The sequence below is a fragment of the Triticum urartu genome, chromosome 5A, assembly GCF_056163025.1.
Source record: "Triticum urartu cultivar PI428250 chromosome 5A, HENAU_Tu73, whole genome shotgun sequence".
Taxonomy (NCBI): Eukaryota; Viridiplantae; Streptophyta; class Magnoliopsida; order Poales; family Poaceae; genus Triticum; species Triticum urartu.
Window position 1 is genome coordinate 603,020,270 of NC_141877.1, and position 15,366 is coordinate 603,035,635.

The window sequence follows — 15,366 nt, forward strand, 5'->3', positions numbered from 1 at the left end:
CGGGGGGAACACGGGAGGCGACTACTCATGCTTGCCAGCAACTTCGTCAACGTGCTTGTCGGCGGCCTCGTTGGCGTGCTTGCCGATGGCGCCAGTCGTGCTTATCAGAGATCTCGTTGGCATGTTCGCTAGCGGCGACCGGAGTAGCGCCTAGGAGCTTTGGCTTGACGAGGAGTACGGGATCTAGATCTCACAACACACTAGCTGTTGTGGTGGGGAGTTATAAGAACTACCGGTTGTAAAATTTATTTAGGCTACATAATACGCCGCTTCTGGGTCATCTGATTAAAATCAGATCCGACGGCTATGAAGGCGTAGACGCACGCGTCGTTATCAGTCGGATAGGATGATTTGCATCATTTCACTTAATAAACTACTCACTCCGTCCGGAAATACTTGTTCTAGAAATGGATAAAATGTATGTATCTATAACTAAAATAAACCTAGATACAACCATTTCGAGGACAAGTATTTCCGGACGGAGGGAGTAGATATTAGACAATTAGACACCGTCAAGCGTGGCGCGCTGGTCGCTCGAGGCTCAGCCTTGACCTCAGGGACCGTGTCCATCCTGTGTTCCCAAGTCGCCGGAACCTCGAACAAGCACGAACTGATCATAAATTACCGGTACTTCCACAGTTCCACGGGTACGTACTTAACGAAGGTGGGAGCGAGGCAGACACGCCATTTTCACGAGTCCCCTGCATGTCGACGAGATCCCAAGAGCGGCGATCAGTCGCACACGTCGACGCGACGCGGTGTCGGGTGCTCCCGGACACGGAGAAGCCGCCATCGTCGATCGGGATGGGGATGGGCCGACGCCCAACTGGTGGGTCTTCTCCGTCCTCTGACAGCGCAACAAACAACGAACGAACATCCGTGGCCCGCGGCCGAACTGTCCTCGAGCTCCTCGTCCGTGCCCGACTCGGCAGATCGGATTTGACAGCGATTCGCAATTGCATGCAGATCCATGGATGCAGAGGAAGACATGCCACGTGCCGGATCGGATCCATAGCGTGGAAAGGGGGAGGAAGCACGAGAGGGCCGATGAGAAGGCTGAGTGCCTGCCGTCTGGGAAAATCATTACTAGCGTGACAGCCCAATACAGACTGGGCGATCCATTCAATTAGATTAATTGTTTTTTGAGGGTAATTAGATTAATTGTTTATATACCATTAGTTTTAGTTTTTATTGAGGGTAATTAGATTAATTGTTTATATCCAATGATATTAGACGGCACTATTGGACCAATGTTAGCTAGACTATGAGCAACTCTATTTTCATAATGTCATGGTTTGTCGGCGTCAGTTCGCGGGGGAATCTGTTTCACAACCCTAAACCCTAAACGTTGTCCCCCAAGTTTCGACCTTGTTCGGCTTCTCCAGCAGCCTTCCATCAAGTGAAGCAGCCATCCTGGAACTGGAGTCCACGCCACAGTCTCTTACGCACATCCACGCGACTGTCGTTGGCAACCGCGACGGCTCCGGCCTTGCTCCAACAAAATGCGCATCAGATCCCGTCTCCGTCGCCGCCACGCTCGCTCTCCCCCGAGCTTGGGACTGTGGACTCTCCGGCTTCACCACCCACCGCTGCTGCGCTGGCCGCGACTGCCCTTGCTTTTCGCAGGTCGGACCCGACCATTGGGGGGCGGAAGGCGACCACATCCTCGGACGCGGCGCCCACTACTCCTACGCCGCAGGTCGTTGCTGGAGGTGACCGTGTCATCCCGCCCGTGCACCCTGGTTGGGGGGATTGGCGTGGATGCTTTCGTCGGAATGAGGCACCTGCCGTTCTCGACTGTTGTGCGGCTGCTCCGCGCGGGGATGAGTTGGGGGGTTGGCAGCTCGTCTCCAAGGAGCGTCGTTCGACGCCTCCTCCGGCTTTTCATCGCCCTTCCTTGAATGCACGGCTGCCTCCTCCGGCATGGTTGAGAGATAGATGTTTTCGGTGTCAGGGTCATCAAGCACACTCCTGCAGGGATCCAATCCGTTGCAGAAATTGCCTCCGTTTCGGCCACATTGCTTGCTTTTGCCGTGCGAAGCAACCCGTTGACCAAACTACGCCGCAACCATGTGTTGCTCCACCGCCTGCATCCGTCATCCAAGCTGATGTGCCATTACAGCTCGTCCTTGAGCAGCAGGCTGAGCTACTTTGCATTGAGCTTCGCGAATGTCTTGTGCCTGTTGAGAGTGTCTTGGCAAGGGCGGAGGATGCTCTTGGTAAACTTCAGGTTGTGCCGATTGGGTCTCTGCTCCCCGAGCTTCAAGTTGGTTCTGCAGATGGAGAGGAAGTCAACCTCTATGGAGGTTTCTCTCCTCGTGCTAGGCCTTGCTCTATGGTGTCGATTGGCGTTGGAGGTGAAGTGATCGTTGAGGATGTGGCTCCAGTTCTACAAATTATGCCTGAGTTGACAGTGCTATGTGAGGAGTCCACTCCACCTCTTTCGGTGGCGATTTCGAAGGAGATGAGCTTGCTAGGGGCTTTGGCGGTGCCCACGACACCCTCACCGCCGCCCTTGGAGTCTAGCCAGACCGACTTTGTGGTGTGTGCAGGTTTGGATGCCGCGGTCACTCACTCGCCTGTGACCATTGGGCAAGTGGTGCCCCCATGTGGAGATGTTGTTGGGACTGGTGCGTTGGCACCTTGTTTCGATGCTCTCTTTGCAAAAAAAAGCTTTGCAACTTGCTCTCTATCTTGGAGGCGGCTAGCCCTGGGTCTGGTAAGGCGGTTGCGTGCATCCTGACCGGAAATTTTAACGAAGACAAGATCAAGAAGGTGGAGAAGTCTCTCAAAAGCAAAAATAAGAAGAGTGATGCCTTAGGGAAGGCGTCTGCAGCTGCTTAATGGTTGCTCCTTGGTCTTTTGGGCCGTCCTCACGGTTTAGCTTATCATCATGGTTTTTGGGGGGGCTTTTGTCTACTTCCGTGGTGTTTTTCTTGGGGATTCCTTTGCGATGCAGCTGCGTGTGGGCTTGGGTCTATTGCATGTTGGCAATGTCTGTAGGGTCGGCGGTGCGATCACGGGGTTTTAGACTTTGGGAGTAGTCCGCATGTGGTTTGTTTATATTGATTTTCGCCCGGTTTCCCATTAATTAACTGGCAACTCTCTTCTTCTTAATTAATCGATGAGGCAAATCTTTTGCCTCCATTTCGAAAAAAAATGTCATGATTTGTGTTTATCCTTGTGATGGTATCGTGCTTAGTTTTTATTGAAGGAAGGGTTTAGACGTGAGGAGAAGACATCGTTAAGTACATACGACACATGTTTTAGGGGAAATTCATAGACGTGCCAACCACAGAGCAACTAACCATGCCTACGTCAGGGCAAGGGCTGCTATAGGACGTTTAGAGCATCCAATAGCACAAGCTGTCTAAGATTTTGTTTCTTTTTTCCTTTTCCCGCGTTGAGCTTTTTTCACTTTTATTCATAAAATAACTAAATGTTAGGTTATTTTAGAAAGTATTTTAGGTAATGTCCATGATATTTTAAAACTATTCACACATGTTTTAAATTTATGTTCATGAACTTTAAATACATTCAGATATTTTAAAATGTATCCAAGTATTAAAATGGCACATTTTGGGAAATGTCCATAAAATTTAAACGAAATATTCATCAAAAATTTTAAATGTTCATTTTTGAAAATTGTTCGTGTAGTTAAAAACAATCTTCATGAGTTTTCAGAAAAGTGTTCACCCATCTTAAAAAATATTCATAGATTTGAAAAAGTTAATGCAATCTACAAAGTTTTCATGAGATTTTAAAAAATTGCATGTATTTTCTTAGAAATTACTATGTATTTATTGGAAAAAATGTTTGTGTACGTATATGTATATGTTGGTTAAGAATTATTCATAAAAAGGGAAAAGGAAAAGTCCCAAAAACATAGGAAAAATAAAATAGCAGAAACTAATAAAGTAAAAAGAGAAATATATGAAGAATGAAATCAGAGAGAGAGAGAGAGAGAGAGAGAGAGAGAGAGAGAGACTTGTTGTTTCTCGTCTGGACATTTTTTTCCCGTCTTGTTTGGTTTGTTTTATGCTGGGATGGGTAATCGTTCTTTGATTTTGGTGGTGAAATTTAGCTTCTTCCTTGTTACATCTATCAAGTGGTAGACAAAAGTGCTATATACATAGCTGGACTGTTGTTTCAGTGAAGACACCGTACACAAGCCATGCATCGCTGATGACTGCCCAACCCGTCTAGCCCACCCGCACCAGGATAGGCCCATGTGGCTCTAAATTCACGACGTCACTGGGAAAGTTCCTTTAGGTTGAGCTTACTGTTTTAACTAGAGGCTAATGTGCGCTTCGCCGCACTGTCCTTCACTTGTGAGATTAACTTTTTTCCCTATAGTAGGTTATTGTGGTCGGTTGGTTTATTTTGGTTTTATCAACGTTGGCTTGGGTTTTAGTTATGTTCCAGCGGTGTTTTTTTTATTAATTCATATATCGTATTCGCTGTTGTTGGAGATGGTATTTATTCTGAGAAGATAATGGAGTTTTTCACTATATGTTGTAGTGTACTTACACATTTCAGCTTAGGTGCCACCCGGGGGTGGTTGTATGAGTCCCTTGTGAGTACTTATTCCATGTTTAAACTGGAAATTGCTAGTGTAACATGTGTATGAGCCGGCAAATGAAGCTCTTGCTCGCTTAGCTCGGCTCCTTGCTCCACTGGCTCGGTTAACCTTTTTTTACACTCGCTCCATCGCTAGCTCAGAAAAAAAATCAGCTATCATGTTTATTATTTTAAAAAGTTTATTATACAGATTTCAAAAAGTTCTTGGATTTAAAAATATTGCGAATTAAATAAGCATAAATTTAACAAAAAACCTGAATATGAAAAATATTTGTGGATTGCGAATTTTAAAAATAAGGTTCACAAATTTAAATATTTATACACTTTAAAATGCTCATAAACTTAAAAAAGGTTCATAAATTTTAAAAATATTCATAAATTTGAAAAAATTCTGATGGTTGTAAAAATGACCAGTTTTTTTTTAATATGATCAAGTATTTTAACAAATATTCATGAAAAAAATGAAAAAAAAGAAGTAAAAATGAAAAGAAAAAATAAAATCATAAAAATTATGAAACACGAAAAAGAAAGAAAAACACAAAACCAGGCAATATCTTTTCAAAATTGAGGGAACTGGCGACCCATTACGGCTAGATATGTGTTACTCTCTACCAGTAGCACACATCCTTACTGCTGGGCTCATAGAAACCCCGTAGGCCGCAAATCGGTGGAGGCTCCAAATCTAGCAAGGTTAGTACCTCAGAAGATTAGGAGATTTGTACACTGGCAGGACTAAGATGGATCTCCTATATGCCAACATACGCGCCATATACCAGTGAAGCACGCACCGCTCCCCTTGTTTTTCATGAACACGCATCCTCATGGGCCGGCACATATGCGGGGAAGGAAGGCCCTTGTTTTTTTCTGCTTATTTCTATTTTATTTTCAAAAACAATTGAGGATTTCCAAAAGTTGCGAATAATTGAAACATTCGTCATTCAAAAAACATTCATGATTTGAAAATGTTTGGGAAATGGTAAATGCTCACTGATTCAAAAATTGTTCGTGATTTCAAAGAAAAGGTTCATCTATTAAAAAATGTTCACAATTTCAGAAAACGTTCATGAATTTCTAAAAGAAAATCATGTATTTCTACAAAATGTTCACATTCTGCAAAAAAATGTTTGAGAATTTAAAATTTTAAAAAATCTTCAAAAAAATCAAAAAATGTTTGCCGATTCAAAAGGTATTTATGAACTCAAAAAAGGTTCGCCAACAAAAAATGTTCCCAAATTTCAAAAACTGTTCGCATTTTAAAAACATTGTTCACGTGTTCCAAAATATTTACGCAATTAAAAACCATTTTGTGAATTTGGAAATGTGCATGCTTTAAAAAAATGTTCACGAATTTTGGAAGTGTTCATCAATTTGAAAAATGTACATGATTTCCAAAACGTTCATGAATTTTAAAGATGTTGGAGTATTGAAAACTTAAAATTAAAATTAAAATTTTAAAACTAAAACATAACCAAAAAATTAAAAAAGAAGGAGAAAGAAAAGAAAATGAAAAATGAAAAATAAATAAAGAGTAAGAAAAAAGTAAAAGAAAAAAATGGTTCAATGGATGTTCTAGAACCTTCTCAAAACCAGTGGAGATTAAGTATGGAAATGGGCTGGCCCATTCGAAATACCAGCGCCTGAGGCCTGAGCCGAATAGGACTGGCCGGCTAGGCTTGCACACGTTCTTCTAAAATTATATTCAATATTGGTCTTTGATCTTGTCAGAAAAAACACAATTGTACAAACAGAATGTAAATCAAACGTTTAATTCAATAAAAAATAGGCATCTATTTATTTGAATAAAACTCAGTGAGTAGAATAACATATGAATGTATGCTAGACGAGAGAGAAACATTATAAATGATGCTGGTGGTTTCATACAATAATAAACAAAACGGTGAATGCATGCATGGGATCCATGCATGGTAGAAAATCTTCTCTCTTTGTGAGGAAAGGGCACTGTGACAACGATATGTTTGATTTTTTTTAGGGCAAAATTGAGCACACTCAAAACTAGTCGCAAAATCTACGGGTGGGCGCCAACTAACGGCTTGCATGTAATTGTCCCTAAAAGAAAGCAGGCGTTGGTCAATTTTTCTAGCCGTTGGATTTGACATGCGTCTTCCTCAGTTCTTCTTCATCATACCATCCTTCAACACCAGAGGAGACGGCTGCCACACCACCCACACTCGACGGCACTGTTGCGCCGACCTCGTCGCCCCCACCCTCTCCAAGCCGCCATCTCCTCTAGTATGTCGTTGCCCCGGCCATCCCTCTAACCACATCGTCCTCTCCACCTCCGACAAGCCCCACCCAGCCCCTCCCCCTCTCCCCCCCCCCTCCCCGCTCGCACCCAAACCAGTTACCTCAGACTCCCCTCCACCGGCAACGTTGTTTCATTCCCTGCTCTGGGTCGCTGTTGGCTCACCGTTGCTGCTGGGGCGACACGGCCGGCTCCTGATGAATGACACGTGACATTCATAAATCACAAAGTATCTACCCCATCCTCCACTTAAAATATGGGAGGGGGAGGATTAGATGATTTATGATTTGTGAATGACACATGTCATCCACCAGGGCGGGTCTCACCTGCTAACTGTGAGACCTGGTCTCATATAATTTTTTTCCGGGCTATGCCCTCCGGAAATCAACTGATGTGAGTTGCAAATAAGCAACTTACTAATGGCAAATACGTTAAAAAATTAACACGTAATGCATGCCTATGAATAGTGGTGTCATAAAACTTAATTCACTGAAATCCTCACAGACATAAACGATAAATCCATCTCTTTATGTACATCACACATGCAAACCAAGTGTGCATGTACTTTTCTTAAGCAAACACACAATCCGATACAAGAAAAGTAAATCAACCACATCACAACCAAAGCTGTATGTATATCAAATATTTAGACCACGGCGTGAAGATGAAGTAATTTGGATGTCTAAGTCCATCTTCGCGTTCGTACGCCGTACATCGTCAACGTTTCCCGATCACTTGAACTGCAGGTTACTTGAGAAGGTCTGGCCGAACCTCCAGCTGGGCGGCACCACGTCGGCGAAGACGAGCGTCTGGCCGTCGGTGATGGTGACCCTGAAGGAGAGACCCTGGCCGTTGAGGTAGGCGAGCGAGTGCCAGTTGGCGCCCCAGTTGTGCGCCATCGCCATCCAGTCGCCGGACTTGGAGCCCCTGACGTCCATGGCCCTGATGGAGCCGGCCGCCGCCACGTTGGTCGGCAGCACCAGCTGGAAGTAGTCGTGGCCGCTGATGGTGAACCGCACCCCGCCCTTCTTCACGCACGGCACCCTGCCAAAAGCGACGAGCTAGCTAGGTTAGCACACACACGCGTGATCATGATCGATCTTGGTGAACCTGATCGATGGCGGACCTTTGGTAGATGATGGGGATGATGCCGCCGCGGTAGACGCCGATCTTCTCCCAGGCGGGCTGCGCCATGTCGAAGTGGGGGCGCGGCGGGTTGCACCAGCCGCCCTTGTCGCTGGGGAGGTCCCAGTTGGGCGGGCAGAAGTTGGTGGCGGTGACGGTGACGGACACGCCGGGCTTGCACCACGTCTTGTCCGTCTTGCGGTCGCACACCACCTTGTAGCACTGCCCGCACGCGCCGCCGTCGCTGAAGAGCGCCGTGCTCAGCGCCGTCGTCCGCGTGCCGTACCCTTGCGCGTACAGGTTCCCATACCCGCACGCACCGCCTGCATGTACATATGTATGATCATGCACAATCTGCCATTAGCTAACTAGATGCACGCATGAGAGCAGATTGGTACGTACCCATGGTGCCGGAGGCGTCGCTGCCGCCGTAGAAGGTGGCGTGCGCCCTCACCCACCCGCTCGGCTCCAGAGCGTCCGCGGCGATGGCCAGCGCGCAGCCGAGCGCGAGCATGATCGCCGTGCGCACGTAGGCTCCGGCCATGGCGTACCACCAGTCGGTTTCCTCTGAACAACCGCACGTAGTTTCTTGTGTACTTGTGGCTGTGGATATGTCGCTCGAATGATGTGGTTCTGATGGATGAACGCTAGCTGAACAAGACGATGCTACAACACATATGGTATATATACACTCACACAGACGCTAGCGTACGTGAGGCGGCTGCACTGGCAAATAACAAAGGCAGGCCACGCCGGCCATATCGATCACAAGGTAGTGAAGGTAGCCATGAAGAGATGCAATGCACATGCATGCGCATGACTTGCGCGTGTGGCACATCTTGAAGATGCTTTCGTACGCGCATGCATGACATGGCACACACCTATTCCAGTACCCACCCAATGTTCGTACATCTCCATCTTGCTTCAGAGACATGCATGCATGCATGATCCCTAGCTAAAACCTAAAAGCGACCAATCTTTCTGAAACCAATTCGCTGAAAACATATCAACCCGGGCCTCCGGGTCGACATGCAGAAATATTCTAACAAACTGATCTTTGATCTTTCCCTGCATGTATGTGTCCAGTTCTGTCCCCTGTTTTGTTATTATCACCCAGAAGGGATGAGATGATCTGATGATGTGCAAAAAAGGTTGTGTAGACGTACGTCCGAAGAAATGAAAGCTTCTTTCTTTCTGCATGTATGTGTCCACTTCTGCCCTCAGTTTTGCATAGATGTGACCAGTTTCGTCCTCTGTTTGTTTGTTATCACTTATCACCCAGAAGGGAGGAGATGATGTGCAAAAAAGGTGGTGTAGACGTCCGCCGGAAGCGACGAAAGCTTCTTCCGTCTACAAGACGTGTTGCGCTGGTGGCGCACGTACGTTTCCATGTGTTGATTGCCAAAGAGTTAAAGGAGGTTTGACACTCTCAGCTCAGCTAGCTACCCGGACGGTGCATGCGAGAGAAGACGGGGATGAGGCGCACGTAGCCATGTTGCATTGCCGTGCTTGCTTGCCTGTGCACTCTCAAAGTCTCAAGCAGCGTTATACTATATGAATAGTATGATCGATCCGGTGGTTGCAGTTTGGGGATGCTAGTTGCTAGGGAATCTTTTTTTGCCTTGGCTAGATATGGATTTAGGAGTAGTTGGGCACAGCCGTAAGCAACGCAGTGGAAGATATGGGTTTTAGAACTGTTGTAGCACCGGCACTCTAGCAGGTTGCCGCGTGCTTTGCTTTGCTTTGCTTGCGTGCGCTGGGAAGGAAAGGGGCTTGATCGAGAGAATTGACCAAGCGTCACGTGGTGCCCAAGGTCAGCTCCAGCAAGTTGCAGCGTACTTCTTTTCCCTGGTATATCTTATTTTTTAGCTAGCTCTTCTTCGCGAGCTTTTCTTAGTTTGAACTCAGCTACTACCGAGTCAGAGCATCTTCAACAGGTGCCGGTCGCGCCGCGCGCAAAAAACACATATGCCACGCGCGCATAGGCTGGTTTGGCGCGGCGCGCTGCGCCCGCTCTAGCAGCCGCGCTAAAATGCAGCGCGCGCCGCTTCAGCAACGCACGCGCTCATTCTAGGCTAAATGTAGGCATTGAAAAATAGATAGATTGCATAGATTTTATACAAAGGTATTTTACATCCGAAACATAGATTGCATAATAATTAAAAACGACAAACGATAAAAAAACGAGATAGATTGCATAAAAAAACTACTCTAAGTCGCTATCATCACTATCATCACCATTATCCTCCTCGGCGGTGTCGCCCGAGGTATCCAGCCAGATGTCCAACCACCGATCATCGTTCGGCGTGAAGAACGACTGCCCACCTGCTGCAACGAGATCGGACTACGCGTTCGCCAACGCCTTGCGCCGACGCCTGTCCAATCGCGCCTCGCGGCGCCTTCGCGTGTCCTCCTCGCGACGCCTTGCCCAGTAGGCCTGCTCGTAGGCGACGTCCTCCGGGTGGCGGTGGTGCCACTCCGCCATGACCGGCTCGTCCTCCTGGGCGACGAGGAGGCGGCGCTGCCGCTCGGCGTGCTCCGCACGGTCTTGTGCCGTGTTCAGACGCGGCGGCGGGGCACGGTCGAGTGCTTGCTGGAGCGTGTAGCTATCCTGGAAGTTCATCTGGCCGTGCGGCCGGCCTAGGCGCCACGACGCCGCGTCGTACGCGCGGCCGGCCTCGCGCGCCGTCCCGTACGTGCCGAGGCCGAGCCGGAGATCGCCGGAGCGTATCTCCGCGTAGTAGCCGCCGTTGGGGCGCAGGCGGACGCCGCGGTAGCCGGACGCTCCTCGGCGGCGCGGCGGCATGGCGGCGCGGTGGTGGCGGGGCGCTCGGGCGGCGCCTTCGCGTGTCCTCCTCGCGACGCCTTGCCCAGTAGGCCTGCTCGTAGGCGACGTCCTCCGGGTGGCGGTGGTGCCACTCCGCCATGACCGGCTCGTCCTCCTGGGCGACGAGGAGGCGGCGCTGCCGCTCGGCGTGCTCCGCACGGTCTTGTGCCGTGTTCAGACGCGGTGGCGGGGCACGGTCGAGTGCTTGCTGGAGCGTGTAGCTATCCTGGAAGTTCATCTGGCCGTGCGGCCGGCCTAGGCGCCACGACGCCGCGTCGTACGCGCGGCCGGCCTCACGCGCCGTCCCGTACGTGCCGAGGCCGAGCCGGAGATCGCCGGAGCGTATCTCCGCGCAGTAGCCGCCGTTGGGGCGCAGGCGGACGCCGCGGTAGCCGGACGCTCCTCGGCGGCGCGGCGGCATGGCGGCGCGGTGGTGGCGGGGCGCTCGGGCGGCGGAGGCGCGTCAGTGGCGGGGCGCTGGAGCGGCACGTGGCAGAGAGAGAGAGGAAGAGGAGAAGAGGAGGCGTGGAGAGGCGCGTGGCGCGCGCCCCACTTTATAGGCGCGCCGGAAGCGGTGCGCAAAAAATGGCGTGCGAGCTGTCGCCTTTTCGCGCGCGCGCAAGCGGTTCACGCGCGCGTGGTTTTCGGGCCGCCGCTGGAGCGCGGCAAAACGCCCCACACGCGCTAAAGGCTGCGTTTACCGCGCTCGCGCGTCGTTTTGTTGGAGATGCTCTTATAGGTATGTGTTCAGCTGTTCATCCTGCATGTGTATATGGAAGTCTGAAATCATAGTTCAGTGCTGCTCTACTAACTAGGGATTCACAATATGAGACGGAACCGCGTTTCATTCTGTTTAATATATATATGTGTTGCAATGTATTTATGTATATCCTGGCCCACCTTCTAGTTATGTAGTTGAAGTTGAGGCCTGCTTGTACTCTATATATACGCGCACCTGCACTCAATCAATACAACGATTATTGTATTGGCAAAACATCTCTCTACATGGTATCATTCTAAAGGTCCTAACTTAGGGCCAGCCGCCGCCGCACCCTGCCGCCACGTCTTCCACTAACGCCGTCGCCGCCCCGTGCCGTCGCGCCACTTCTGCTCCAACCTGCCGCGCCGTCCCGTGCCGTCGCGCCACTTCTGCTCCAACCTGCCGCGCCGTCCCGCTGCCGCCGCCGCACCCCGCCGCCACGTCTTCCACTAACGCCGCCGCCGCCCCGTGCCGTCACGCCACTTCTGCTCCAACCCGCCGCGCCGTCCTGCTGCCGCCGCCACCGCACCCCGCCGCCACGTCTTCCACTAACGCCGCCGCCGCCCCATGCCGTCACGCCACTTCTGCTCCAACCTGCCGCGCCGTCCCACTGCCACCGCCGCCATGTCTTCCACTAACGCCGCCGCCGCCCCGTGCCGTCGCGCCACTTCTGCTCAAACCTGCCACGCCGTCCCGCCGCCGCCGCCGCCACGTCTTCCACTAACGCCACCGTCGCCTCGTGCCGTCGCGCCACTTCTGCTCCAACCTGCCGCGCCGTCCCGCTGCCGCCGCCGCGCGCCTCCTACCACGCCGCTGCAGCCCCTCCGCGCCGCCACGCTTCCCCGCCGCCGCTGCCTCTCTTCCTACCACAGCCGCTACACCTGCAGCCGTCGCACTACCCCCGCCGCCACTGCTCCTCTCCCGCAACCGCCACCGAAACCCTAACCCTGCCTGCACCCCTACCCTAGCCGCACCATGGACTACCCGGGCTCCTCCACCACCCGCTCGTCGAACCCCTTCGCCGGCCCCGAGCCCTCTTTCGCCGCCATCCGTGACCTCAACATCGAGGCCCGGGTCCCCGTCCACCTCGACAGCTCCAGCACCTCGTACTACACGTGGAAGACCTACTTCAACCTCATCTTCCGCGAGTACTATCTCACCAAGCATATCAATGGCTCCGTGGACGGTGACTACATGAAGGGCGACCCGGAGTGGTCTGCCATCAAGGCCACGCCCATCCGATGGTTTTATCAAACCGTCTTGAAGGACATCTTCCACACGGTTGTCATTGAGGACGACGATGCTTGCGCCGTGTGGACTGCTACCTCTTGAGCATGCGTTGGTTTTCCCTTGAAGAGGAAAGGGTGATGCAACAAAGCAGCGTATGTATTTTCCTCAGTTTTTGAGAACTAAGGTATCAATCCAGTAAGAGACCACGCGCGAGTCACCTTGTACCTACACAAACAAATAAGAACCTCGCAACCAACGCGATAAAGGGGTTGTCAATCCCTTCACGGCCACTTGCAAGAGTGAGATCTGATAGAGATAATAATAATAAGATAAATATTTTTGGTATTTTTATGATATAAATTGAAAGTAAAGATTGCAAAATAAAATAGATTGGAAACTTGTATGATGGAAAATAGACCCGGGGGCCATAGGTTTCACTAGTGGCTTCTCTCAAGATAGCATAAGTATTATGGTGGGTGAACAAATTACTGTCGAGCAATTGATAGAATTGAGCATAGTTATGAGAATATCTAGGTATGATCATGTATACAGGCATCACGTCCGTAACAAGTAGACCGACTCATGCCTGTATCTACTACTATTACTCCACACATCGACCGCTATCCAACATGCATCTAGAGTATTAAGTTCATAAGAACGGAGTAACGTTTTAAGCAAGATGACATGATGTAGAGGGATAAACTCATGAAATATGATATAAACCCCATCTTTTTATCCTGGATGGCAACAATACAATACCTGTCGTTTCCCCTACTGTCACTGGGATCGAGCACCGCAAGATTGAACCCAAAGCTAAGCACTTCTCCCGTTGCAAGAAAGATCAATCTAATAGGCCAAACCAAACTGATAATTCGAAGAGACTTGCAAAGATAACCAATCATACATAAAAGAATTCAGAGAAGATTCAAATATTGTTCATAGATAATCTTGATCATAAACCCACAATTCATGGGATCTCGACAAACACACCGCAAAAGAAGATTACATCGAATAGATATCCAAGAGAATCGAGGAGAACTTTGTATTGAGATCCAAAGAGAGAGAAGAAGCCATCTAGCTAATAACTATGGACCCGAAGGTCTGAGGTAAACTACTCACACATCATCGGAGAGGCTATGGTGTTGATGTAGAAGCCCTCTGTGATCAATGCCCCCTCCGGCAGAGCCCCGGAAAAGGCCCCAAGATGGGATCTCATGGGTACAGAAGGTTGCGGCGGTGGAATTAGGTATTCGTGGTTCTCTCTGATGTTTTCAGGGTACGTAGGTATATATAGGAGGAAGAAGTAGGTCGGTGGAGCCACGAGGGGCCCACGAGGGTGGAGGGCGCGCCAAGGGGGGTAGGCGCGCCCCCCTGCATCGTGGCTTCCTCGTTGGTTGCTTGACGTCCACTCCAAGTCCTCTGGATCACGTTTGTTCCAAAAATCACGCTCTCGAAGGTTTCATTCCGTTTGGACTCCGTTTGATATTCTTTTTCTGCGAAACACTAAAATAGGCAAAAAAAATAGCAATTTGGGCTGGGCCTCCGATTAATAGGTTAGTCCCAAAAATAATATAAAAGTGTATAAATAAGCCCATTAAACATCCAAAATAGAATATATATATATATATAATAGCATGGAACAATCAAAAATTATAGATACGTTGGAGATGTATCATGGACCAAGATCAACGCGCTCTTCACCGACAACAAACTTCAGCGCCTTGTTTCTTGCAGCAGTAGTTCTTCGGTTGTCACCAGGACAACTCCACCGTCGATGAGTACCGCATGCGGCACAAGATGCACGTCGATGAGCTTCGTGACATCAGGGCCAAAGTCTCTGACGACCTCATGCTGAGGACCCTCACCGCCGGCCTCAACGAGAATTTCGGCAATGCGGCGTCCAACCTCACCTTGCTGCCGTAGCCCACTTTTCAGCGCATCGTCGCGTACCTCAAGCTTGAGGAGCGTCGGATGACGAAGCTGAAGCAGCGGGTCCAGCACACCGCCCTCACCGCCGGCACCACCTACGGCGGCCCCGCTCCACCGGTCGCGCCACCTCAGCTGCGCCCGCCGGGTACTACCCATTGCTGCCCGCGCCACCCGCGCCTCCCCAGCAGCCACAAGGTGGCGGGGGTTGACGCAACCGACGGGGCGACCGCCAGCAGCAGCAGCAGCAGCCGCAGGCCGAGGGTGCCGGGGGGCGCCATGCTGATACGTCCATTTTGCATCATGCTTTTATATCGATATTTATTGCATTATGGGCTGTTATTACACATTATGTCACAATACTTATGCCTATTCTCTCTTATTTTACAACGTTTCCATAAAGAGGGAGAATGCCGGCAGCCGGGATTCTGGCCTGGAAAAGGAGCAAATATTAGAGACCTATTCTGCACAGCTCCAAGAGTCCTAAAACTTCACGGAAGACGTTTTCAGAATATATAAAAAATACCGAGTGCAAGAAGTTCACCAGGGGGGCCACACGCTGCCCACGAGGGTGGGGGCGCGCCCCCCTACCTCGTGGGCCCCCTGGTGGCCCTCCGATGACCATCTTCTGCTATATGAGGTCATTCGATGAGG

General features: G+C 50.0%; 1 protein-coding gene and 1 pseudogene across 1 annotated transcript; one reads left to right on the forward strand and one right to left on the reverse strand.

Moving 5' to 3' along the window:
- Positions 1-705: 705 nt before the first annotated feature.
- On the forward strand, positions 706-2,844 carry LOC147973256 (uncharacterized; annotated as a pseudogene).
- A 4,507-nt stretch (positions 2,845-7,351) lies between these two features.
- LOC125506110 (expansin-A13) lies at positions 7,352-8,672 on the reverse strand. Its single transcript, XM_048670984.2, has 3 exons — positions 8,372-8,672; positions 7,971-8,292; positions 7,352-7,888 (listed from the first exon to the last, which is right to left on the reverse strand). Exons 1-3 carry the CDS (start codon positions 8,511-8,513, stop codon positions 7,576-7,578), a joined length of 777 nt encoding a protein of 258 aa, XP_048526941.1. The 5' UTR covers positions 8,514-8,672; the 3' UTR covers positions 7,352-7,575.
- Between the last annotated feature and the right edge of the window lie 6,694 nt (positions 8,673-15,366).